Below are 26,718 nucleotides of genomic sequence, written 5' to 3'. Positions count from 1 at the left end.
ATCGTTCTAACAATGCTGGTTGTTGCCAAACAGAAATGAAGTACAATGGCACCACACTACGTGAACCCGAACAAATTGTAGATGCTTGGGGTCATCATTTTAGTAAGTTGTTCAATAATGAAACGCTTGAGTCGTTTGATAAAAACTTTTTTCAAGATGTATTACTTAAGGTAAATGAAATTCAAAATAAGTCTAATCAAGAGAAAGATATATTTCTGTCAGAATTGTTTACCACGGACGACATGCGGGTAGTATGTAAGAAACTTAAGAATGGCAAAGCTGGTGGGTATGATAGCCTGGTCTATGAACACATTAAGTATGGAGGTGATAGATTACTAAGCCTCATTATCAAATTGTTCAACCTCATTGTAAAATATGAGCATATACCTGAAGACTGGAAAAAAGGAACAATTTTTACTTTGTACAAGGGCAATGGAAAACCCAAAGACGACCCAAACAGTTATAGGGGTATAACTCTTATACCCGTCTTTTTTAAAATATTCGAGTCAATTTTGTCTCTCAGAATGGATTCTTTACTAGATTCAGAAACGTTTCCAAACAGACAGCAGTCGGCTTATATGAAACATTTATGTAGTCTATGCACTTCCTTTAATTTACAGGAATGCGTGAGATACAACCTAGAAAATGACTCTGATTCTTTTGTTGCATTTTTAGATAGCAAGAAAGCTTTTGATACTGTTTGGCACGAAGGGTTACTTCTCAAACTGTACAAAATAGGATTTAAGGGCAAAATTTTGACTATATTAAAAAATATGTATACCGGTTTTGTAAGTCATGTCGCCTTTAAGGGTCACCAGTCATCACCTGTCCTCATGAAGAGAGGGATCTTACAAGGGGGGTCATTATCTGCAAAAATGTACCTGGTTTTTATTAACGATTTACTAAATGATGTCGAATCGTCAGGTAAAGGAGCTTTTGTTATTGATACCAGGGTTAATATTCCCACACAAGCAGATGACATATGTTTGATCAGTAACACAAGTATTGGTTTACAAGATATGGTTACAATTTGCGAAAACTATAGTCGTAAATGGAGATTTTCATTCTCTGTTGATAAAAGTAAAATAGTTGTTTTTACAAAAGGCAGAAGACAAATCTTGGTAAAAGATGTGAATTTGTATGGTAAAGCAATACCAGTTGTTGAAAACATTACGCACGTCGGTGTTGTTTTGAATTTTAAATTGTGTACATCGGACAGAACTGATTCTGCATGCAAGAAACTAAAAAGTGGAACCATGACTCTTATTCGATCTGGTGCTCATCCTAGGACCCTTAATCCTCTTACAGTTGCAAAGCTGATTAAGGCTAAGGTTTTCCCGTCTGCCCTGTACGGGTGTGAACTATGGCAACTGTCTAGAACAGAACTAATCAAATTAGAGCGCGCTCAAAATTTTATCGTAAAATCCATTCAAGGGTTAAACATTAGAACTAGAACTGATATGGCCAACTCCTTAATTGGATGGACCTCCATAGAAGGTTACATTGATATAAGAAAACTTTTATTTCTCGGTCGTCTTTGTAGACTGGACAGTAAATACTTAACTCATACTATATTTCTCAAACGCCTATTCATGCATATTTTGAAGGAGTCCTGTCAAACTGGTTTTATTCCTGATATTGTGAGAATACTTCGCAAGTATGATTTGTTTAATTATCTGTTGCAGTATATATCAGATACAGTTTTTCCAAGTAGTTCATCATGGAAGTCAATTTCCTATAAAGCAGTTTATAATTGGGAAGAATTAATGATGTACGATAGAATGAACAACGATTCAGATTTCACAAGATTTTTGCTCATTCATGATGTAATTTCTCCACATATTTTATGGACAGTAGCATTAAAATTCCCTGAACATCTAAGCAAGATAAGCAATATAGTTCGATTATGTGCTAATTTAAGATCAACAAATATTATTGAATTATGCCATTTTTGTGGTATTTTACATAATGACTGTATAACACATACAGTAATCCATTGTACAAAAACTGAAAGTCTTAGAGACGATCTATGGTGTCTTATAAGTACGGCTTTTGATATAGAACTTGGCATGTTCTTACCCTCTTTGTCTGATTATGATTTAATTCATGTATGACAAGGGGGTAGCCTTCCCCACATATTAAGCTCAACTGATTATGTAACCTTTGTACTGCATAATGCTATTTTTATTGACAAAATGTTGCTGTTGTATCAGCGTTAATAATAATATAACACGTACAAACGTACGTACAATAGCAATGTTTAGCTAATTATTTATTTTTTTTCTTCTCTTATTTTGTGTGTGTTCATGTGTGGGTAAGCCTGAGAAGACCTTGTTGGTAGGGCTTTCCCCAACCCTTGGAAACCTCAGGATTCCCAGGCATTTTAATTATTTTGTATGATTTGCTGTTCTTTCTGTATTTACTAAACTAATTCAAGTTTCATTAACTTCTCTCTTCATCTCTGTAGTTAACTGATGTATTTATGTGCATGTAAGTATCAATTAATAATATTTGATTTGTATTTTGACTACACTGTATATTTTTGTAACTCTTCAATTTGGAGGAAATAAAGAAATAATAATCAATAGGGTGTCACCTGTTTGTAAATTCAATAGGGTGTCACCTGTTTGTAAAATCAATAGGATGTCACCTGTTTGTAAAATCAATACGATGTCACCTGTTTGTAAAATCAATAGGATGTGATCTGTTTGTAAAATCAATAGGATGTGACCTGTTTGTAAAATCAATAGGATGTCACCTGTTTGTAAAATCAATAGGGTGTGACCTGTTTGTAAAATCAATCGCCAGTCAACAAATACAACTCTGATCTTTTAACTCAAACACGTAAAAGTTCTCTTTACAGTAGTTTGCTAACTTAATGCTGATGTACATTTAATTTTACAGGGCCACGACTACAATTATAACCGAACTACGTTTTAATAATCCAAAAAATAGCATACGATTAAAAACTTTAAAAAAAAATAGTAGTGTTTGATAAATAGAATAAAAGTAATCCGCCGTGCCGTAACAGCGACTGACACAGCCGTCTGCCGTGACCAGGATTCGAACCTGGGTTGTCGCGGCCACAACGCGAAGTACTAACCACTATACGATCACGGCTGTATTGGCGGATATTAACCTTGTTCTATAAACAAATACTTAACACAGCGACAAGGCACAGAGCTTTAAGTATTGATCGGTAACGGATCATTGACGTTAAACAACGAGGCGTTACCAATAAAATCTCAAACTGATTATAGAACAGCGTGGATTGTTTTAGACTTCGCAAAATGTTATAGATTGACCCATAACGAGGTTTTGAGTAAAGGTATAATGGTGACAATACATATCAGGATATTATTTTTATTATTTGGAATGCACAATTTACTAGTAATGGGTTGAATGTATGATATCTCCCTTTGAACCTAACCTATGTCAGAACAGGTGCGATATGTCACAGACGGTATTATCGTGTCAAAGTAATTCGGTCTAGTTAACAAGATATCAAACGAAATGGTGTTCACTTTGAATTCTAAAATCTCACAGTAAGATAAGTTATGGACACTTTATTGTATGAAATTAACGAAAAACTGTATATTTTCACTCAGTATTAAACATCATAATTTCAGACTTAGTAAGACTACTAAACACTAAGAAAAATACCCAGGGGCGTAACAAACGGGTTTTCAATGTGTAAGCCCAACGATGAAGTGTGCTGCCGAAGGCAGCACCCCGAAGCGCGTAGCGCGAGGAGGGGAAGGGTATTGGAGGGGGTTTTCCGCCTCCCATTGGTGGGGGGTCTTGGGGGTCTCCCCCAGGAGAATTTTGTTTTCTAGAACACATGAGACGCGTTCTCCCTTGTTCTGGCGTCAGTTTTAATGGCCATTTTAAAGCAAGAAAATATCATTTTCCCCTATTATTTTACAAATATTTTGCTTCTTTTTGGGTACGAAGGGATTGGTACTCATCTACGCCAGTTCTATTATGGTGTTCGGTAACATTATTCCACGGAAAAGAAAAATCTAAAATTATGTGGATTTTGGGATACTTGTTGTAAGAGTGTGACGTTTCTCCTCGCGACTGTGACTCCGGTTGCGCAGAGATATGAGACTTGTATCACAAGCTAGCACTAGGAATAGTTTAACGTTATGTACATAAGAACCGATATACTGGTTACCATGCCGAACGAATATGCTACCCTCAGTGCTACATTTGTTAGAGACTTTGATTGCAACGAAGCATTTTAGTTGGCGGTCTTTATAGCAGATACAAAACATCTGTCATTGCTTTTTAATATTTTATATCATATAGTCTATGTTGCGTTTATTTTATTTTTATTTTGTCAAAAATGATGTGTAAGCCCGGGCTTTTTTGCTACATAGGTTGTTACGCGCCTGACATTTTTACCAAGATATCTTTTTCATATCTTAAGATCACCTGGGTAAGACAAAGTGTGTACTTATGTCACAAAAATAACTTTGTCCGAGCTTTCGGCCAAGTTGCCGTGACGTCATTTCTTCACTTTTCTTATCTTCATGTTATATATATATATATATATACACAACCCGTCACAAGTATTGTTAACTTAACCTTATACGCAATTATGAATAATAATAAATATGGTGATTTTAGCACTACTCATTCAAAGGATAAAAATGAACCACCAAATATTATAAAAATAATCCGCCGTGCCGTAACAGCGACTGACACAGCCGTCTGCCGTGACCAGGATTCGAACCTGGGTTGTCGCGGCCACAACGCGAAGTACTAACCACTATACGATCACGGCTGTATTGGCGGATATGAGAACGCGGGTTTAAAAAGTCCGTGTCCTTATCGACTACAAAATGTACCACAGACATGCATATCAAACTTTTATTTGTCTATATGTTTAATATTTATCCCAATCATTCACTTACATGTAATATATCAGGGAAATGTTATTAATACATGTAACGTGTAGATTGTATGGAGGATTCAAAGTACTGTTCTGGGGAAAAGATGTCCGTATGTTTGTCTTCATTGGTTACATTTAAATAATGATAATGTATATGATATATAAAAATATGTATATACAGGGGCGGGTCCAGGTGAGGGCGTAATGGGCGTACGCCGTATTCGACTCTGCGATTAGTATCCATTGTTGTTGACCACGTGATATAGTGAAATCGTCAAAGATGTCGACGTCAAAACAAAAGCGTCAAAACACCTTAAAATCATCTCAGGGTGTCTTGGACACCTTTTTTAAACAACCAAAACGGCATAAAAAATGTCAAATCTGACACTTTAACTATAAAATATACATGCTCCAAGTCAGGAACCGTTACATTAGTGTATTTTACAATTATTTTATGTTTTTTAGCAATTTAGCAATCGATTTGGCTTTATTTCGAACTCCGACACATAAACGATTTTTGACAAGAGGTCATTATATCAAAATCACCTTAAAACATCATGGCGGACATAAATGAAATTCACAAATCTTTGTTATTTAGATAGTTATTACTACGTTTTGGAGTAGTTAGTCGAGATCTATGAGATAAGTCGTGCGCATGAGTACCTAGTAGTATATCTGTCCATTTCCAAAATTAACGGAAGTCACATGATGCGGCCACTCTGTCCGGCCACGGAATTACTATATAAGTCCGTAATCCGGCCAATGGTCAATTTAATTTCAATTCATCAAAACCAAAATATGAAATCAACGGACCATAACTGACATTTCGTTCGGAGAAACTGTATAAAGTGAGCGGTGTGTCATAAAAACGAATTTGCTGAACACTTAGGGGACATTTACGGCTTGTAATAACTCAATCTCCTCGTACTTTTCCAAAGGGCCTTCAGGTAAACATTCCATTTGTTCATATTGTGCCCTAGTGCTATCGAATTTTGATTCTAATTACGTTGATGTTGGCACTTGGTATGCTCTTGATTTTTGTTTTGTTTTTATTATCGCCGGTATTATCGACACGATTTCATTATTTTTCCTAGTTTCTGTATTTTTCTTTTAAGTATTTAAATCACCGTGCAGATCAAAGGTTGATATGTCAGCTTTATTAGCAATTAATTATGATTTTGTCAATAAAACATTACCACGACCAAGGAGTGCTCTGGAATGTTAACTTTTATCTTGACCTTTGGGGTCGCTATGATGGATTAGATGTTGCTGATATATTTCCAAATGTATGGAAGTAAAAGTACATTTTGACTCACTAGGGAGGTAGGACATACTACACTCTGTATACACGCTATATTACCGTTTATATTACTGGAGCAATCTTGTGCATAAAAGTATTTTTTAACATTAGTTTCTCCTGATTCCGTTGACGAAAATGCGGGACACCGATCATAATAAATAATTGGATACAGATAAATTAACAACTTGGATAATGTACAGTAAAACAAATAACTTGGACACATACATTAAAATCAATTACTTGGACTAGTAAAAGATCATTAATAATTTTGACAGGTGCATTATATTTTATAACTTGGACACATGCAGTAAATTTAATAACTCGGAAACGTGCAGTATATTCAATGACTTAGAAACGTACAATATATCATACAACTTGGATTGGACACGTGCAGTAAATGTAATGACTTGGACACGTGCAGTAAATGTAATGACTTGGACACGTACAGTATATTTAATATCTTGGACACGCACAGTATATTTAATACCTTGGACACGTACAGTATATTTAATGACTTGGACACGTACAGTATATTTAATACCTTGGACACGTACAGTATATTTAATGACTTGGACACGTACAGTATATTTAATGACTTGGACACGTAAAGCAAATTTAGTGACTTGGCTACATGTACGTGCAGTAAATTCAATGACTTAGACACATGCAGTAAATTAAATAACTTGGACACGTACAAAGTATATTTAATAACTTTGACACGTACAGTATATTCAATAACTTGGACACGTACAGTATATTCAATAACTTGGACACGTACAGTATATTCAATAACTTGGACACGTGCAGTATATTCAATAACTTGAACACGTACAGTATATTCAATAACTTGGACACGTACAGTAAATTCAATAACTTGTACACGTACAGTATATTTGATAACTTGGACACGTACAGTAAATTCAATAACTTGTACACGTACAGTATATTTGATAACTTGGACACGTACAGTATATTCAATAACTTGTACACGTACAGTATATTCAATAACTTGGACACATGCAGTAAATTAAATAACTTGGACACGAACAGTATATTCAATAACTTGGACACGTACAGGATATTCAATAACTTGGACACATGCAGTATATTCAATAACTTGGACACATGCAGTATATTCAATAACTTGGACACGTACAGTACATTCAATAACTTGGACACGTACAGTAAATTCAATAACTTGGATACGTACAGTATATTCAATAACTTGGACACGTACAGGATATTCAATAACTTGGACACATGCAGTAAATTAAATAACTTGGACACGAACAGTATATTCAATAACTTGGACACGTACAGGATATTCAATAACTTGGACACATGCAGTATATTCAATAACTTGGACACATGCAGTTTATTCAATAACTTGGACACGTACAGTATATTTAATAACTTGGACACGTACAGTATATTCAATAACTTGGACACATGCAGTAAATTAAATAACTTGGACACGTACAGTATATTCAATAACTTGGACACGTACAGTATATTTATTAATTTGAACACGTACAGAAAATGTAATGACTTGGCTACGTGCAGTATGTTCATAACAATAAATTACTCGAACACAGTATTTTTTTCCAGTGCAGATTTAATGTTATAATTGTTGATCAAGGTAACAGAACAGTAACACATTTATTACAATAAAACTTAATACGTTAAACTTGTTATATCAATACTGTATTGAAATATACAATCACAAGTAACAAATATCTTATATTAAATGACCTTGCCAAAGGTAACCTTGAGAAGCTCATACAATTGTGTATACTACAGTCACAATAACAATGTTTATATACTATGACATGACAAACAATGTGGAGCTAAATTAGTCAATACGCCTTACAGAAAATAATGTCAAGAGGTTACACAAGAGATAAACAGGCAGAGGTTAAATGGTAATTGTTTATGTTACAACTCCATCAGCTTCCTATTTACAAGATTTAGGATTAAACTCATCGTAGCCTGTATGTTTCAAACATTCTGTCAAAGTAATCTGCCTAAATAAAAAGAAAAATATGTAATGAAAAATTAAGCTTAACTTTAAATGTTTGATGATCAGGCCCAGTGTCACGAACGTTCCAGAAAATAGTCATAACTTTATTAATTAGTTAAAAGAAAAGTTCCTTTTGCCATAAAATTAATCAAACTTTGCTTTGGAAAACGCCAGGTAACGAATTTCTTTAAGTAACGTAACGGTAATGAGACTGAGGCTAGGAATCGAATGACACTAATATCAACTCAACGGTAACATGTATGACAAGGGACAGAATATATAGTACAAAGGGCGTGTGAGACTGTCACGTAAAGCTCCCTCCAGCAGTAGTGCAGGTATAAACGGCGGTAGCATGATATATGAATCAATGAATGGTATGATACGGTTATTGTATGGTTTTATAGTAATAAGGGATTTATTACGTCAGTGCGATAGCGAGGGTATAATAGGCACCGAGTAATAACAAGAAATATGCAATATCTGCCTTACTGCATACTTCTTAACTCGAACAAAAGACAATCCGCCATACATCTACACGCTGAACTACGTGTGTTTATCATACCCTGGTTACCATTAAACACGCATCAGACTTACCATGGCTGACTGTTGTAACGTGTTACAGTGAGCTGATACACACACTTTACTATCGTAAGAAGTGTAAAGAATCGAGAAAGACAAATATCGTGGACGCGGATGATTATGATAATGACGTTATATATGTCTAAGTTAGGGATACTGTTTTTGTTTTCCTACGTCCCATTGTTTTCTTTTTTCTTTTTAAAGTTTTTCGAGTTATGTCCCTTAGTGTTTATAACTTAGATGATGATGACACGCTTTTCATGTTAATCTTTCCAGCAGGTTTAGTAATTATAATACTATGCATGACGATTATAGAAAAAAACTGTCAGCATTCGTTGCAGAGCATAAACACACATCATCAAAAAGGTGTGATTTTAAATAATAAGGCCCTGGACGTACAATGTTATTAGTATTTGTTAGAGTACTATTCCATGCGGTATATAAGAGGCAATGATGTTTCATCATCCCAATTTTACTGCAGTTTTACGCAGGGGCATGCCACGCACAGATCCCCACAGATGATCTCGAAGTCCAACAAAAAATATCACTATACATGTTGTTACGCATATGAACCACGCAAAAATACAATGCTTTCTTAATAGCAATATATACAATAAATATTTTTTCAAACTAATTTTTATAGTTGAAACTGAATAAACTGCCAAGTGATCCTTTCCTGGACTTGGAGGACATGAGTCTTTCTCCCTTGGTGTTACTGTACAAAGACTCAACTTTTGGGAGGGGCTTGATCATGTTAGCCTCGACGATCGGCCCGAACGGACGTTTGTGTTTGATCCACAATGGCGGTAAACCGGTCATCTTGAACACAGTGTTATTGACTGAGTCTGATCTCTGTGAGTACGTGGTCGTTGGTCTACTGCTATCATCAACGTTTTTGTTACACCAAGTACTTTTCTTTGAACAAGGACAACCATTCTTGTGACATAAGCATGCAAGCACCACCAACCCGAGGATGACGAGCGGTCCTAGTGTAACCATGATGACGATGAACATCAGGTAGGTAGCACCATCCACGATAATTTCTGTGGAGACATATATACACATAGAAACATTAACATAATTCGATGCCGACGCGACAACTCAACAATAGAAACAGGGGGGACAACCAAACAGAAAAACAATAAACATATGTCACTATTTCCATATATCTGACTTCTGAATTAGATTTTGAAATTTTCGTATTATACAATTCACAATAAAACTTCCATTTTTATTGAAAAAAAAAAAAATCTTTAATGTGTTCAGATTTTGAAATTTATTTTTATACAATTTATAATAAAATTTCCATTTTTTATTGAAAAAATAAGTTATCTTTAATGTGTTCCTGGTTAAATTTTCGTGGGTAAAATTCGACTCCCATACACCAAGAGTGATTGATTCCAATCGTGTATAGAGTCCATCTAGAAGGTTGGCCTTTTGGTTGCAGATTTTGCGTGGCTCTCCATGGTTATACATCACTTTCCTAAGTGTATATCACAATTATTTTGTTTTGTTGCCTATTGTTTTACGCAATTCCGATCAATAAAACACAAAATACCGATTATTTTTATAATATTTTACAAGGTGTATCTGTTAGAAATGGAAATCTATTGATCGATTCAAAGAAATCTGATATAGGTTGTATAGAAATGTCATTTCAAAATGTGTTGTATCACATATAATATATAGAGAATAATACATGCCTTTTTCCATATCACACCCAGTATGAACCCGAGACTGCAATATCAGCCCGAGGGCTGATATTTGTCGGGGTTGATACTGGGTGTGATATGGAAAAAGGCGTGTTTTATTCTATTTCTTACATACTGACTAATACAAACTACTATCTTATGATCTATTTTTCTTTTGAAATATTGAAAAACAAAAAATTTCCAAAGTGGTGTGATACGGATTTTGCGGACTGATACGGGTTTTAGGGTGTGATATGGCGGGGGCTGATACGGGTTTTGGGGTATGATACGGCGAGGGCTGATATGGGTTAGAGCAATTGTGTCGTATCGCATATACAAAAAACCTGTATTAATTAGTAAGTATGTAATAAATGCAACTACTAGCCAATAGTTATCAGTTATATTGATTACACATGTAACTATCCCAGTCAATAATGACTGTTCAGTATAATAGAAGGCAGATAGGAACACCGTAAGTACGTATACTCACCACACGTTTCTGTAAATAAAACAAAAAAACTTTTAATAACGGATTACATTATTTAAGGTATATGTTATAGAAAACTCATTTCTTTACCGATCATGAAAAATGCGAGATTTAATACATGTTTATACTTTATTTACGTTCACTATACGTTTTCTTTCTTTTCTTTTATTATTTTTTTCAATCGTTCATTTTTCTCTACATGGCATTTGCAGTGTTCTAATTGTTCACTTAACTTAATACAAATTATTTCCATAATCCTTTATTTTCGCTAAACACCGACTTACATATACTTAAAAAAATATTATTTTCATCGACGATTCATCTTAACAAACTGAGTATAATATTCACATCAAAATATAATTACTGATATCGATAATGTATCACGCCACAATAACGTCATCCCTCACCTGTCTGGCCGCTAAACTGCATGATTAGCCCGGGGGTGGGGACGGCTACGGAGGTCTGTGATGTATCCTTGCAATATCTTGGGTACTCCGTCACGTATGCATTGCTTCCGTCAAGTGATATTGCCTTTGAAATAAATAATTAAAAAAAATCCATGTCAACTCAGAAGTGGGAACGGAACAACACTTTACCCCCATGTGTTACTCGCTAAGTAAAAGAACAACAATTTACTCCATGTGTTACTCGCTAAGTAACGGAACAACACTTTTTCCCCATGTGTTACTCGCTAAGTAACGGAACAACACTTTACCCCCATGTGTTACTCGCTAAGTAACGGAACAACACTTTACCCCAATGTGTTACTCGCTAAGTAACGGAACAAAACTTTATCCCCATGTGTTACTCGCTTAGTAACGGAACAACACTTTACCCCCATGTGTTACTCGCTAAGTTATGGAACAACACTTAATCCCCATGTGTTACTCGCTAAGTAACGGAACAACACTTTATCCCCATGTGTTACTCGCTAAGTAACGGAACAACACTTTACCCCCATGTGTTACTCACTAAGTAACGGAACAACATTGAACCCCCATGTGTTACTCGCTAAGTTATGGAACAACACTTAATCCCCATGTGTTACTCGTTAAGTAACGGAACAACACTTTACCCCCATGTGTTACTCGCTAAGTAACGGAACAACATTGAACCCCCATGTGTTACTCGCTAAGTGACGGAACAACACTTTACCCCCATGTGTTACTCGCTAAGTAATGGAACAACACTTTTATCCCAATGTGTTACTCGCTAAGTAATGGAACAACACTTTACCCCCATGTGTTACTCACTAAGTAATGGAACAACACTTTATCCCCATGTGTTACTCGCTAAGTAGTGGAACAACACTTTATCCCATGCGTTACTCGTTAAGTGACGGAACAACACTTTTATCCCCATGTGTTACTCGCTAAGTAACGAAACAACACTTTACCCCCCATGTGTTACTCGCTAAGTTTTAATTTTACTTTGCCGTTTGATTATCAGAAACAGTCCTATTTTCGTAACAAAATAAGTATTGTTAATTTCACGTCATTAGCCGTTCCTTATCAAGTAATATATCAGTGAAAAAAATCTCAGTAGTTTATTCCACACTGCACGCATAGGTGTTTATTCATTGACGCGAAGACATCCGTATTGGTAATACGTTTCAAAAATAAGCTTTATGATATATGATATATTAAGGAAGGCATTAAGCACAGAACTTTACACTGATAAAGACAGCTCGCTGTTAGCATAAAACAAGCGACATTCGTATTTGTTTCTGTTTTCTACCTAATAGATACATTATAAAAGCGTGGAAACTTTTTTACAATACTTCAGATAGTTTAAACTGGTGAAATATGTTACAACGATTTTGACCTTAAAAGGAATCGGCATAGGATCAAACATTTTGAACAACCAGATAAGATAAGAATCGTTTTCTAAAACATAATGATGCTGGTCAGGGATAAGGTCGCACCTTAACATAAATACTTATAAAAATATGGGTGTGAATGTTACAGATATTTTATTTCGGTATTACACTTCCGGTACACACTAATATATACCACAATGTTTACTAATGAATTTATAACGCATATGTTGCTAATTCATCGTTTATCAATTGAAATCGGAAATATGAACCACAAAAAAAGGACGTACACTGAAATATCACTACATTAAAAATATAGTGCCATTCCATCTACGACCAGCATAAAGAGAAAAGTCAAGACAATACAGGACATTAGGTGATTTAACAGTGAACTCTTACCATACACGTAAATCTGTAGGTAGAGGAATCGTCGACGGTTGTGTCGTTGTTCCACAGGGCCAGATAGATATAGTCCCCGTAAGTAGTGGCTCTCATACACATAAATAGGCCTCCACCTGCGAAAGAAAATCATCACTACTTTTTAATTCAATCAAATAACCACACAATATATATATTTAAACATATATTTTAATTTCCATTGTTTAATAAATGATAATTATATCATTTCTTTCCTTTTTCCTTTTTTTATATATTTTACTGCCCATTAATAAATTTAGGGCCTACCAACTCTAAAGAAAACTTTTGGGCCAGATTATAAATAGATACATTTTACCGTACATATCATAAAAAGATACCGTTCTGCAACATTTCAAACATAATAAATCAGCTGGGGTGATTGATAAATGTAACGTTTTTTGTCCTCGATAAGAAATACTTCAGAGACAGCATAAAGATAGGACTTACTAGAGAATACCATGCTGGTTGCACAGGAGGCGTATGTGAACTGAAGCTGGGTCCTGTCCGAGCACCCATTCACTGATGAACCGGAACAGGAAGTTGCACCGGTGTAGTCCTGTACTGTTATACTTCCGTAGTTGGCCAGCAGACCAGTACAGGAAGCTTCGCCTAGACTTGAGTACGCCGCTCCTGTAAATAGGACATCAAATACTTATTGTGCTAAAACATTATCTTCACACATCTTAGGATTTCTGTTTTAGTAATACTGTTAATTGACAGTACCTAGTTTATCTTTGCTGGGAAAACTGTGATAGAAAGCGTATAAAGTGAATCAAAAGTAAATATTCTATTCAGATAAAAAAAATACAGCAGATCAAAAATCAACGAGTCTAAAACTGACCATCTTTGACCAACATGACGTAGGTGCTCTCCTCGTACGGCTCGGCCCTGTTGCAGGCGTCGGCCATAGTGACGGTGGTCGCTGCCACGCGCCCGTAAATGTGCTCGTTCACCGTCTGTTCGACCGCTGTGTATATAATGATACAATACTGTTAGACATCTCATTTAGTAATCGTTATGATATAACAGACATGCATTCCACAATTCCCTATTTTCCCAACATGACATCACAACCAGCACATGTCGTTGAAGTCCTTTGACGTTTTGTTTATTAAGAAAAGTTCGGCATAACAAGCCGATAAATATATTAAAAATGTGCATTTAAATTACAACTCCCAGATCAAATGATATTCTTTTTCTCCAATTCATGTTTTTTTTTCTCTTTTCATTTGTCATGTAAGATAAATATTCAGATACTTGAACTCTGTATGATTTGTGTCTGTCCCTCGGATACGTACTTGTACCTATATCTATGTAGTAGTAATACGTATATTGTGACACCCGTCTCAGCTCTACACTACTTACTTGTACCTATGTAGTCGAAATACGTGTATTGTGACTCCCGTCTCACCTCTACAAGACTTACTTGTACCTTTGTAGTAGTAATACATGTATTGTGACACCCGTGTCACTTCTACAATACTTACTTGAACCTATGTAGTAGTAATGCGTGTATTGTGACCCCCGTCTCACTTCTACAATACTTACTTGTACCTTTGAAGTAGTAATACTTGTATTGTGCCACCCGACTCAGCTCTACAATACTTGCTTGTACCTATGTAGTAATACTTGTATAGTGACACCCGTCTCAGGTCTACAATACTTACTTGCACCTATGTAGTAGTAGTACGTGTATTGTGACACCCGGCTCAGGTCTACAATACTTACTTGCACCTATGTAGTAGTAATGCGTGTATTGTGACCCCCGTCTCACCTCTACAAGACTTACTTGTACCTTTGTAGTAGTAATACATGTATTGTGACACCCGTGTTACCTCTACAATACTTACCTGTACCTATGTAGTAGTCATTATGTTATTGTGACCCCCATCTCAGCTCTACAATACCTACTTGTACCTATGTAGTCGAAATACGTGTATTGTGACTCCCGTCTCACCTCTACAAGACTTACTTGTACCTATGTATTAGTAATACGTATATTGTGACACCCGTTTCACCTCTACAATACTTTCTTGTACCTATGTAGTATTAATACTTGTATTGTGACACCAGTCTCAGCTCTACACTACTTAATTGTACCTATGTAGTAGGAATACTTGTATTGTGACCCCCGTCTCACCTCTACAAGACTTACTTGTGCCTATGTAGTAGTAATACATGTATTGTGACACCCGTGTTACCTCTACAATACTTACTTTTACCTATGTAGTAGTAATGCGTGTATTGTGACCCCCGTCTCACCTCTACAATTCTTATTTGTACCTATGTAGTAGTGATACTTGTATTGTGACACCCCTCTCAGCTCTACAATACTTACTTGCACCTATGTAGTAGTAATTCGTGTTTTTTGACACCCGTCTCACCTCCACAATAATTACTTGTACCTATGTAGTTGTAATACTTGTATTGTGCCACCCGACTCAGCTCTACAATACTTACTCGCACCTATGTAGTAGCAATACGTGTATTGTGACTCCCGTCTCACCTCTACAAGACTTACTTGTACCTATGCAGTAGTAATACTTGTATTGTGCCACCCGACTCAGCTCTACAATACTTTCTTGTACCTATGTAGTAGCAATACGTGTATTGTGACGCCCGTCTCACCTCTACAATAATTACTTGCACCTATGTAGTAGTAATCCGTGTATTGTGACACCCGTGTCACTTCTACAATACTTACTTGCACCTATGTAGTAGTAATTCGTGTTTTTTGACACCCGTCTCAGCTCCACAATACTTACTTGTACTTATGTAGGAGTAATACTTGTATTGTGCCACCCGACTCAGCTCTACAATACTTACTACCACATAAGTACAATACTTACTTGTACCTCTGTAGTAGTAATACGTATATCGTGACACCCGTCTCAGCTCCACAATACTTACTTGTACTTATGTAGGAGTAATACTTGTATTGTGACACCCATCTCAGCTCTACAATACTTAATTGTACCTATGTAGTAGTCATTATGTTATTGTGACCCCCATCTCAGCTCTACAATACTTACTCGCACCTATGTAGTAGCAATACGTGTATTGTGACCCCCGTCTCACCTCTACAATACCTACTTGTACCTATGTAGTCGAAATACGTGTATTGTGACTCCCGTCTCACCTCTACAAGACTTACTTGTGCCTATGTAGTAATACTTGTATATTGACACCCGTCTCACCTCCACAATAATTACTTGTACCTATGTATTAGTAATACGTATATTGTGACACCCGTTTCACATCTACAATACTTACTTGAACCTATGTAGTAGTAATACGTGTATTGTGACACCCGTCTCACTTCTACAATACTTACATGTACCTATGTAGTAGTAATACTTGTATTGTGACACCCGTCTCAGCTCTACAATACTTACTTGTACTTATGTGGTAGTAATACGTGTATTGTGACACCCGTCTCACCTCTACAATACTTACTTGTACCTATGTAGTAGTAATACGTGTATTGTGACACCCGTCTCACTTCTACAATACTTACATGTACCTATGTAGGAGTAATACTTGTATTGTGACACCCGTCTCAGCTCTACAATCCTTACTTGTACCTATGTAGTAGTAATACTTGTATTGTGACACCCGTCTCAGATCTATACACAGATAGCCATATATATAACTGCCAAACACAAGGGTCGTGGTTGTGGACCTGCGGACAAAAAAAGAAGTAAAACAATATGAATTTCAACATCTCATGCTTAGGTAAAGATATATGTTTTTAAACACGTATACAAAATGTAAGTTGCTAGGCACCAAAAGTTATTCCGTTACAATACGAGAACAGGTGACTGTGACACCCTTGTCGTGGGTGAATGGAGAGTCACCCGTATCGAAACACTTATATATTTATGTTATTGCTACCAATGCATCCTAAACAATATCTCGCTTGGATCACAACTACCCACTACAGATACTAGTATGAATTACAGTGTATATATACATTTTCATTACCATAGGAAGCAAGTAACCTACAATGCATAACATTGTCATAACAATAAGTTCTGAATGATTTACGGGCAAAATTGAATACCAAATTATCTGAACGAGTTGCAACTTTCATAATATATTGTTATAAACGTACGAATATTTAAAATTGTTGTTACGATATATGAGTTACACTGTATTTAATATGACATAATAAGAACTTCCATACCCCTGTGCTTATAATGTCAAGTCAAGAAGTGCTTAATGAATTAAAGTCAATATAAAATCATAACACAGTAAATACTTTATGTATTAAGAATAATGATTATATAATATCAATTGGCCTAACGAGCCATGGCTATTGGGCAGGCCTTAAAAAACATAATAACAAACTCTCCAACAAAGAAGGTGCAAAAATCATCTCACGACTAAATGCTATTTTTGGCTGATTTGATATCCAATATGTCCGCATTGACCCCTGATAGAAGGAAAAATAATTCTCAGTTTTTTATCAGGTGAATACAAATGATTCTCCCATAAAACTGATCATGTTTCGAATCAACTCAGGCCGCACATGTGTTAACGTTGTAAATGGATAGGACATATTCATTTTCTTTTCAACTATCACCAGGCAAATGGTAACCGCCCTACATCTGAATAATACTCTCATGGTTGCAAACAGGTCCTCTTATTTTTATTTATATTGAATTTCATTCGTGAGTTGAGGGATTCGAGACCCAAATTTGCAACCCTGTCCTCTGACGTACTTTGACTAATTGTAAAATTCATCTGACCAATTTCAACCTAATCCTCTCCCTTTACAAGAGTTATTTTAGTTTTAGGGTCAATACCATTTCAACCTCTTGTCCAGGTCAGATAGCAATAGAAACAGATGAGCTATACAGGCACAATGGACCTCTTCGTTTTACTGAACTGAGAACTTTAATTGCAACATTTAGTTAACAACAAAAAATGTCTGAAACTTCAAACGATGATATGATTCGATCGCTCTTTAAACATTGCTGTAAACATTACCATGTTTCAAATATACTGTCTGATCACACAAATATTCTAATCGAAACATTTTTGCTACCACCATAATCAATAACGTAGGTTGTACTTACTTGAGTAAATATTTATATCCCTGGTTTTCCTCACAGGCGAAGTCGAGTGAGCTAACGCTATACGACATGAAGATGGGGTAGTTGTCGATGATGGTGGAGTTGAAGGAGAGGGCTCCCTTGTCAGCACTGTACCAGACCCCAGTGATCTCGTCTGGGAACGTGCACGCTCCATCTGTAATGGAAATACCGATATGAAGCCAAAACGGTGGAGATAATAGTCAGAAATATGTTATAAGCCATTTGTCTTGGAGTACTGTCTATCGTTACACCCTTACACCCAGCATAACAAGTGCATCTCTTGGATAGAACACTAATAGCTTTTGTCAGAAGAGAACTATCTTAAGCTTCACTTTTTCACCCAACAAAAATGTTCATCTCTAGGATAAAACAAGCATGCACATTATCAAAAGGTGTTAACTTTAGATTTTACCAAACATTAATGTCAAGAACAGGACCATAATGTACATGAACAATTTGTTAGGGGATAGCTTGGTACAGTTACACCATTACACACAACTTAAAACGTTCATCTCTAGGAAAGTACAATAACCTGCGTGGTTTTTGCCAAAGCCTAAAACTTAGGATAATGTACCACATTCATCTTCAAGGGGAGAACTCAATGAATGTGAATAGAACAACAATGCAATTTCAGAATTTAGAGTGATATTTAATAAGGGTTGAAGTGCTTACCTTAATCAGTTGATAGTATCGTGGACCATGATATAATGTGAGTGGTTATAAGGTTAGGTGACTGCTCTTCTCTTCAAAAGAAATTCGACGAGTTTGTGCGTCAGGAGGAGATCGTGTAACTGCAGATGACGACATATTCCACGCACGCGTGAATGCACGTGATGTTAGCTGCACAAGAGACACACCGTGAGGCAATTTGACAACACCGACATGTTCACGTGACCAGTGCGTGTGATTCTCAAAAATTAAATTCTAAAACTGTATGGATGGTAATCAAGCTTACTTGCAACACAGACAGTGCCCTTACAACACAATTATATTTGTTTTGTATTTTTAAAGCATGAATAACAGGTGGATTACATAATTATGAACATACTATATAACAGTTGTCTGGTTTACATGTATCATGGATAGGGTAAGACGGATATAAATCATAACTCTGTGGAAGGAAACTTTTGGCATATATCACTTCGTGAATGCTTCATTCGCAGGAATGACCATTTCACAACACGAGGTACTGCTGCCAATTCATACGGGACATCAAACCTGGGTTAACGTTAATCCCCGTTTCTCTCTATCTCTTAAATAAGTGTCTCTTGTACGAGTGTGGACTTGTGTGAAACCTAATTAACACAGGACACTAGAAACCAGTACCCGACATAGGCACAATTCAATCTACCTAAAGTTAAAATCACATTTCACATCAATATCCTTGTGACTTAGAGGACAACATATCATACGTTATTCCATTTTAATTTCCTCGTACATTTACATATATAGAAATCGTACATACACTTTGATATGTATAAATACACCGAGGAATTAAAGTTCAATAGAATGATGTTTATAAAGGTACACACCATTTAACCGCGACTGGAATAATAACTAAATGGAGGGATTATAGCAGTCATCGGATTCATTTCAATTAAATTGGGGAAAGCTCTATAAACCCAAAAGGGATTAAAAAAATATTTAATTCGTCTGTGAGCCTTTCATCGCTTTTAGTAAAGCACGATGTTTTTAAACAGAGATTAGGTCCATAATGTTGAAGTGAAACCAGTATAGTCTAAATACATGCGTAGGTTGAATTACACTGGTAAACGTTAGTGTTTACACTGGTAACCTGTAGGGTTAACACTGGTAAACTTTAGTGTTTACACTGGTAACCTGTAGAGTTAACACTGGTAAACTTTAGTGTTTACATTCGTAAACTGAAGGGTTTTACACTGGTAAACTTTAGTGTTTACACTCGTAAACTGTAGGGTGGTACACTGGTATTCTGTATTGTTTTCACTATAGACTAATATTTATACAGGAATATTGTAGCTTGTCGCAGTACTCCGTAATGCGTTGCAACATTATGACATAATTTAATGCATTAATATATATTTTGCGTGTGAAAGTATTCGCGTTTTTACTCTTCAAACTTTAATGCATTATGTACATCGTCATGTTGGTAATAAGGTTACTAGATAAAAATGCATATTCTATGATTTGTCAATATATGCATGTTCACATGAGCTGATTTGGTAAACGCAGATTAAGTGAAACCTCATACGTTTCAGTTTATTCCAATATCGATTATAGTCAATCTTGTTACGAGTGACGTAGTGCTGGTTTCATTAAGCAAACTGAAGTCGCCGATTAGGAATGAAATGGAGAAAGATATATTGCATGAAGGTATGGTAAATAGAAGGAACAATAGGTTGTCAAAGGTACTACAATCGAAATGATGAATTCACACACAGATAAAATGCTTTAGAGCTATAATACATGGAACAAACAACAACTGGTGCCGAAGACACACTAAATAAAATACCAACAGGTATCAAGGGATACTTAAAACAAACAAAAAGACCAAAGCACCGAAGCGGCAACGAAACAAAGAAAATACTCATTGTTAACACCCTAAACGGAAATGAAACTAGGTGATTCGAAATGATAAATGTTCCCTGTACCATAGAGCAGGTCATGGTGACAACCGTACACGTTATTTAATGCAGACTGATACCTCGTCTTCATTGTCATATTAGTATTGGTATAGATGTGATCAACAGCCGACAAAATTCCTTTACATTATATAGCTCAAGGGAACTGGGTAGGTGTATTACAATCTCAAACTTTAGAGTAACATAAATTGGCCTTATACACGCATCATATATGGCTTTACATGTTTTATAAGTCCACATTTATATGATAAAAACGTTGTACATTTTCCCAACGTCATTATAAAACGGTATACATTTTGTCTTATTTTGTCATGAAAGTATTTATGATCAAAACTATAAATAATCTATGAGTTTTCTGAGTTTACATTCTTTCTGTAAACAATGGACCTGCCTACGTTTCCTTTTACAGCACCAAGTGTTGTGTTCATCAACATTTGACGACTGGATGCCAATTTCAGATCAAAACTGCATGTGATGTAACAAACTGAACGGAACATATTGATTGATATTTGCACTCAAGAACATTTGCAGTGATATGTACACAGGTATCAGAGTTTCCCACACAGAGTGTCGTATCCTTATGTAATCCCACTTCTTTTATATCGATCTTAATCTGCACCAGTTCCTTACGGAATGTTGTGCATACCCGGCTTGTCACCATCATGGCGCAGGCTCTCCGCATACCGGCTTATCACCCGAATGTGATGTTACCATGGCGCAGGCTCTCCGGTCGATTTACAGTTACACGTGTCTATTGCGCTATCCCGGCTGCTGTTTGGATACTCGTGAATGCCCAGTCTCCAGGTGAACTTTTGTTACAGGATCTGTCAATAACCTGTCTCTCAGTGGTGGTCCAGTGTATCGGTGTTGGTCTCAGTAATGGAGATTGGCAGATATCATGGTTCGCTAAGTGATATGCTTGTGAGATTAATATTGTGCAATCAATGGGGCTAAGTACAGCCCACCTGTCACTTGCATTACCGAAAATAAAGCAATCCGTTTCAAATCAATTGTTTTTTGTTATTCTAGTATATTATATGTCAATACACTATTAACATATGACACCACCCCTTACTCTCCCAGTCAAACTGAGTGTGGATGTGTTGAGTTCGACATTCCTGAAACGGTTCGTACCTTCTAAATGTTATTGAACGCCGCTATTATTTTCCGTATGTTATGAGGCTTTGTTATCATGCTTATATTATTGTTATAATAATGAGTCCTTAAATTAGAACTATCACGTTCTATAGATTATCTGATAAATGGGAGATCCATATTTTCGAGATATATACAGTAGATTGCAATCTTCAATACTCTATGCCTTTTAGCCAGTGTTAAATAATCACTAGACATCCGAAGTAGGAAATCACATAATTAAAGGTGTTGTTGACGCTGAAAGCCGAATAAAGTAAAAGCTATCTGCTTTATATGGACATTTAATGTAAATTAACCTACCGGAGTAACAGAAATCAACTCATATAACAGTTATATAAATTAACCTACCAGAGTAACAGATATCAACTCATATAACAGTTATATAAATTAACCTACCAGAATAACAGAAATCAACTCATTAAACAGTTATATAAATTAACCTACCAGAATAACAGAAATCAACTCATTAAACAGTTATATAAATTAACCTACCAGAGTAACAGAAATCAACTCATATAACAGTTATATAAATTAACTTACCCGAGTAACAGAAATCAACTCATTAAACAGTTATATAAATTAACCTACCAGAATAACAGAAATCAACTCATTAAACAGTTATATAAATTAACCTACCAGAGTAACAGAAATCAACTCATATAACAGTTATATAAATTAACTTACCCGAGTAACAGAAATCAACTCATTAAACAGTTATATAAATTAACCTACCAGAATAACAGAAATCAACTCATTAAACAGTTATATAAATTAACCTACCAGAGTAACAGAAATCAACTCATATAACAGTTATATAAATTAACTTACCAGAATAACAGAAATCAACTCATTAAACAGTTATATAAATTAACCTACCAGAATAACAGAAATCAACTCATTAAACAGTTATATAAATTAACCTACCAGAGTAACAGAAATCAACTCATATAACAGTTATATAAATTAACTTACCAGAATAACAGAAATCAACTCATTAAACAGTTATATAAATTAACCTACCAGAATAACAGAAATCAACTCATTAAACAGTTATATAAATTAACCTACCAGAATAACAGAAATCAACTCATATAACAGTTATATAAATTAACCTACCAGAATAACAGAAATCAACTCATATAACAGTTATATAAATTAACCTACCAGAATAACAGAAATCAACTCATATAACAGTTATATAAATTAACCTACCAGAATAACAGAAATCAACTCATATAACAGTTATATAAATTAACCTACCAGAATAACAGAAATCAACTCATATAACAGTTATATAAATTAACCTACCAGAATAACAGAAATCAACTCATATAACAGTTATATAAATTAACCTACCAGAATAACAGAAATCAACTCATATAACAGTTATATAAATTAACCTACCAGAATAACAGAAATCAACTCATATAACAGTTATATAAATTAACCTACCAGAATAACAGAAATCAACTCATATAACAGTTATATAAATTAACCTACCAGAATAACAGAAATCAACTCATATAACAGTTATATAAATTAACCTACCAGAATAACAGAAATCAACTCATATAACAGTTATATAAATTAACCTACCAGAATAACAGAAATCAACTCATATAACAGTTATATAAATTAACCTACCAGAATAACAGAAATCAACTCATATAACAGTTATATAAATTAACCTACCAGAATAACAGAAATCAACTCATATAACAGTTATATAAATTAACCTACCAGAATAACAGAAATCAACTCATATAACAGTTATATAAATTAACCTACCAGAATAACAGAAATCAACTCATATAACAGTTATATAAATTAACCTACCAGAATAACAGAAATCAACTCATATAACAGTTATATAAATTAACCTACCAGAATAACAGAAATCAACTCATATAACAGTTATATAAATTAACCTACCAGAATAACAGAAATCAACTCATATAACAGTTATATAAATTAACCTACCAGAATAACAGAAATCAACTCATATAACAGTTATATAAATTAACCTACCAGAATAACAGAAATCAACTCATATAACAGTTATATAAATTAACCTACCAGAATAACAGAAATCAACTCATATAACAGTTATATAAATTAACCTACCAGAATAACAGAAATCAACTCATATAACAGTTATATAAATTAACCTACCAGAATAACAGAAATCAACTCATATAACAGTTATATAAATTAACCTACCAGAATAACAGAAATCAACTCATATAACAGTTATATAAATTAACCTACCAGAATAACAGAAATCAACTCATATAACAGTTATATAAATTAACCTACCAGAATAACAGAAATCAACTCATATAACAGTTATATAAATTAACCTACCAGAATAACAGAAATCAACTCATATAACAGTTATATAAATTAACCTACCAGAATAACAGAAATCAACTCATATAACAGTTATATAAATTAACCTACCAGAATAACAGAAATCAACTCATATAACAGTTATATAAATTAACCTACCAGAATAACAGAAATCAACTCATATAACAGTTATATAAATTAACCTACCAGAATAACAGAAATCAACTCATATAACAGTTATATAAATTAACCTACCAGAATAACAGAAATCAACTCATATAACAGTTATATAAATTAACCTACCAGAATAACAGAAATCAACTCATATAACAGTTATATAAATTAACCTACCAGAATAACAGAAATCAACTCATATAACAGTTATATAAATTAACCTACCAGAATAACAGAAATCAACTCATATAACAGTTATATAAATTAACCTACCAGAATAACAGAAATCAACTCATATAACAGTTATATAAATTAACCTACCAGAATAACAGAAATCAACTCATATAACAGTTATATAAATTAACCTACCAGAATAACAGAAATCAACTCATATAACAGTTATATAAATTAACCTACCAGAATAACAGAAATCAACTCATATAACAGTTATATAAATTAACCTACCAGAATAACAGAAATCAACTCATATAACAGTTATATAAATTAACCTACCAGAATAACAGAAATCAACTCATATAACAGTTATATAAATTAACCTACCAGAATAACAGAAATCAACTCATATAACAGTTATATAAATTAACCTACCAGAATAACAGAAATCAACTCATATAACAGTTATATAAATTAACCTACCAGAATAACAGAAATCAACTCATATAACAGTTATATAAATTAACCTACCAGAATAACAGAAATCAACTCATATAACAGTTATATAAATTAACCTACCAGAATAACAGAAATCAACTCATATAACAGTTATATAAATTAACCTACCAGAATAACAGAAATCAACTCATATAACAGTTATATAAATTAACCTACCAGAATAACAGAAATCAACTCATATAACAGTTATATAAATTAACCTACCAGAATAACAGAAATCAACTCATATAACAGTTATATAAATTAACCTACCAGAATAACAGAAATCAACTCATATAACAGTTATATAAATTAACCTACCAGAATAACAGAAATCAACTCATATAACAGTTATATAAATTAACCTACCAGAATAACAGAAATCAACTCATATAACAGTTATATAAATTAACCTACCAGAATAACAGAAATCAACTCATATAACAGTTATATAAATTAACCTACCAGAATAACAGAAATCAACTCATATAACAGTTATATAAATTAACCTACCAGAATAACAGAAATCAACTCATATAACAGTTATATAAATTAACCTACCAGAATAACAGAAATCAACTCATATAACAGTTATATAAATTAACCTACCAGAATAACAGAAATCAACTCATATAACAGTTATATAAATTAACCTACCAGAATAACAGAAATCAACTCATATAACAGTTATATAAATTAACCTACCAGAATAACAGAAATCAACTCATATAACAGTTATATAAATTAACCTACCAGAATAACAGAAATCAACTCATATAACAGTTATATAAATTAACCTACCAGAGTAACAGAAATCAACTCATATAACAGTTATATAAATTAACTTACCAGAATAACAGAAATCAACTCATTTAACAGTTATATAAATTAACCTACCAGAATAACAGAAATCAACTCATATAACAGTTATATAAATTACATATGTAACCTACCAAAATAACAGAAATCAAGCGATTCCATGACGTATGGCCAGGTATAATATGACAGATAACAAGAATCTGACTCGTTCAGGTGAAATGTGAAAATCATTCAAAGCCTTAAGTCGACTATGCCTGTATAGTTTTGGAGCTTATCACATAAAGTTAACTGACCAACGAAACTCAATAAATTTAAAATAATGTACAGGTAACAGATTTACGTCATGGTCAATAGACTTGTTTGTGGAATTAACTGCCTGTGATCAAACAAAATCACTTGACGAGCTTTTGAACGATCACGTTCTAAACATTACAAATATACAAATAATTTGTAGACTACTTACCACCTGTTTCTATTTCAAATTAAATACTTAAAGGACGATTTTAATGATAAGAAAAAAATTCTTATTGCTATTTCAAACGTTCGAAATGTTTAGTTCAAGAGTTAATAGTGTACAGTGTATATTAACAAATGAATAAATCTTAAATCTATAACCGATCAT

General features: G+C 34.4%; 1 protein-coding gene and 2 non-coding genes across 3 annotated transcripts; all 3 read right to left on the bottom strand.

Moving 5' to 3' along the window:
- Nucleotides 1-3,048: 3,048 nt before the first annotated feature.
- Nucleotides 3,049-3,120, bottom strand: Trnah-gug. Its single transcript has one exon. It is a non-coding gene; the product is annotated as a tRNA-His (tRNA).
- A 1,597-nt stretch (nucleotides 3,121-4,717) lies between these two features.
- Nucleotides 4,718-4,789, bottom strand: Trnah-gug. Its single transcript has one exon. It is a non-coding gene; the product is annotated as a tRNA-His (tRNA).
- A 3,016-nt stretch (nucleotides 4,790-7,805) lies between these two features.
- LOC110446646 lies at nucleotides 7,806-19,140 on the bottom strand. The gene is made up of 9 exons (XM_021491901.1): nucleotides 18,979-19,140; nucleotides 18,289-18,460; nucleotides 16,786-16,889; nucleotides 14,049-14,174; nucleotides 13,655-13,837; nucleotides 13,190-13,305; nucleotides 11,382-11,505; nucleotides 10,978-10,986; nucleotides 7,806-9,839 (listed from the first exon to the last, which is right to left on the bottom strand). Exons 2-9 carry the CDS (start codon nucleotides 18,354-18,356, stop codon nucleotides 9,427-9,429), a joined length of 1,143 nt encoding a protein of 380 aa, XP_021347576.1. The 5' UTR covers nucleotides 18,357-18,460; nucleotides 18,979-19,140; the 3' UTR covers nucleotides 7,806-9,426.
- Between the last annotated feature and the right edge of the window lie 7,578 nt (nucleotides 19,141-26,718).

Source organism: Mizuhopecten yessoensis, unplaced genomic scaffold (assembly GCF_002113885.1).
Source record: "Mizuhopecten yessoensis strain PY_sf001 unplaced genomic scaffold, ASM211388v2 scaffold2911, whole genome shotgun sequence".
NCBI classification, from domain to species: Eukaryota; Metazoa; Mollusca; class Bivalvia; order Pectinida; family Pectinidae; genus Mizuhopecten; species Mizuhopecten yessoensis.
Note: the sequence above shows the minus strand (reverse complement) of the source record. Positions and strands in the feature narration are given on the sequence as shown.

Coding starts and splice junctions, on each gene's coding strand:
- LOC110446646 (XM_021491901.1), bottom strand. CDS start 18,356: ATGTCGTATAGCGTTAGCTCACTCGACTTCGCCTGTGAGGAAAACCAG. Junction 13,838..14,048: donor CGTCATGTTGGTCAAAGATG/GTCAGTTTTAGA, acceptor TCCTATTTACAG/GAGCGGCGTACTCAAGTCTA. Junction 13,306..13,654: donor AACCAGCATGGTATTCTCTA/GTAAGTCCTATC, acceptor TTTCTTTCGCAG/GTGGAGGCCTATTTATGTGT.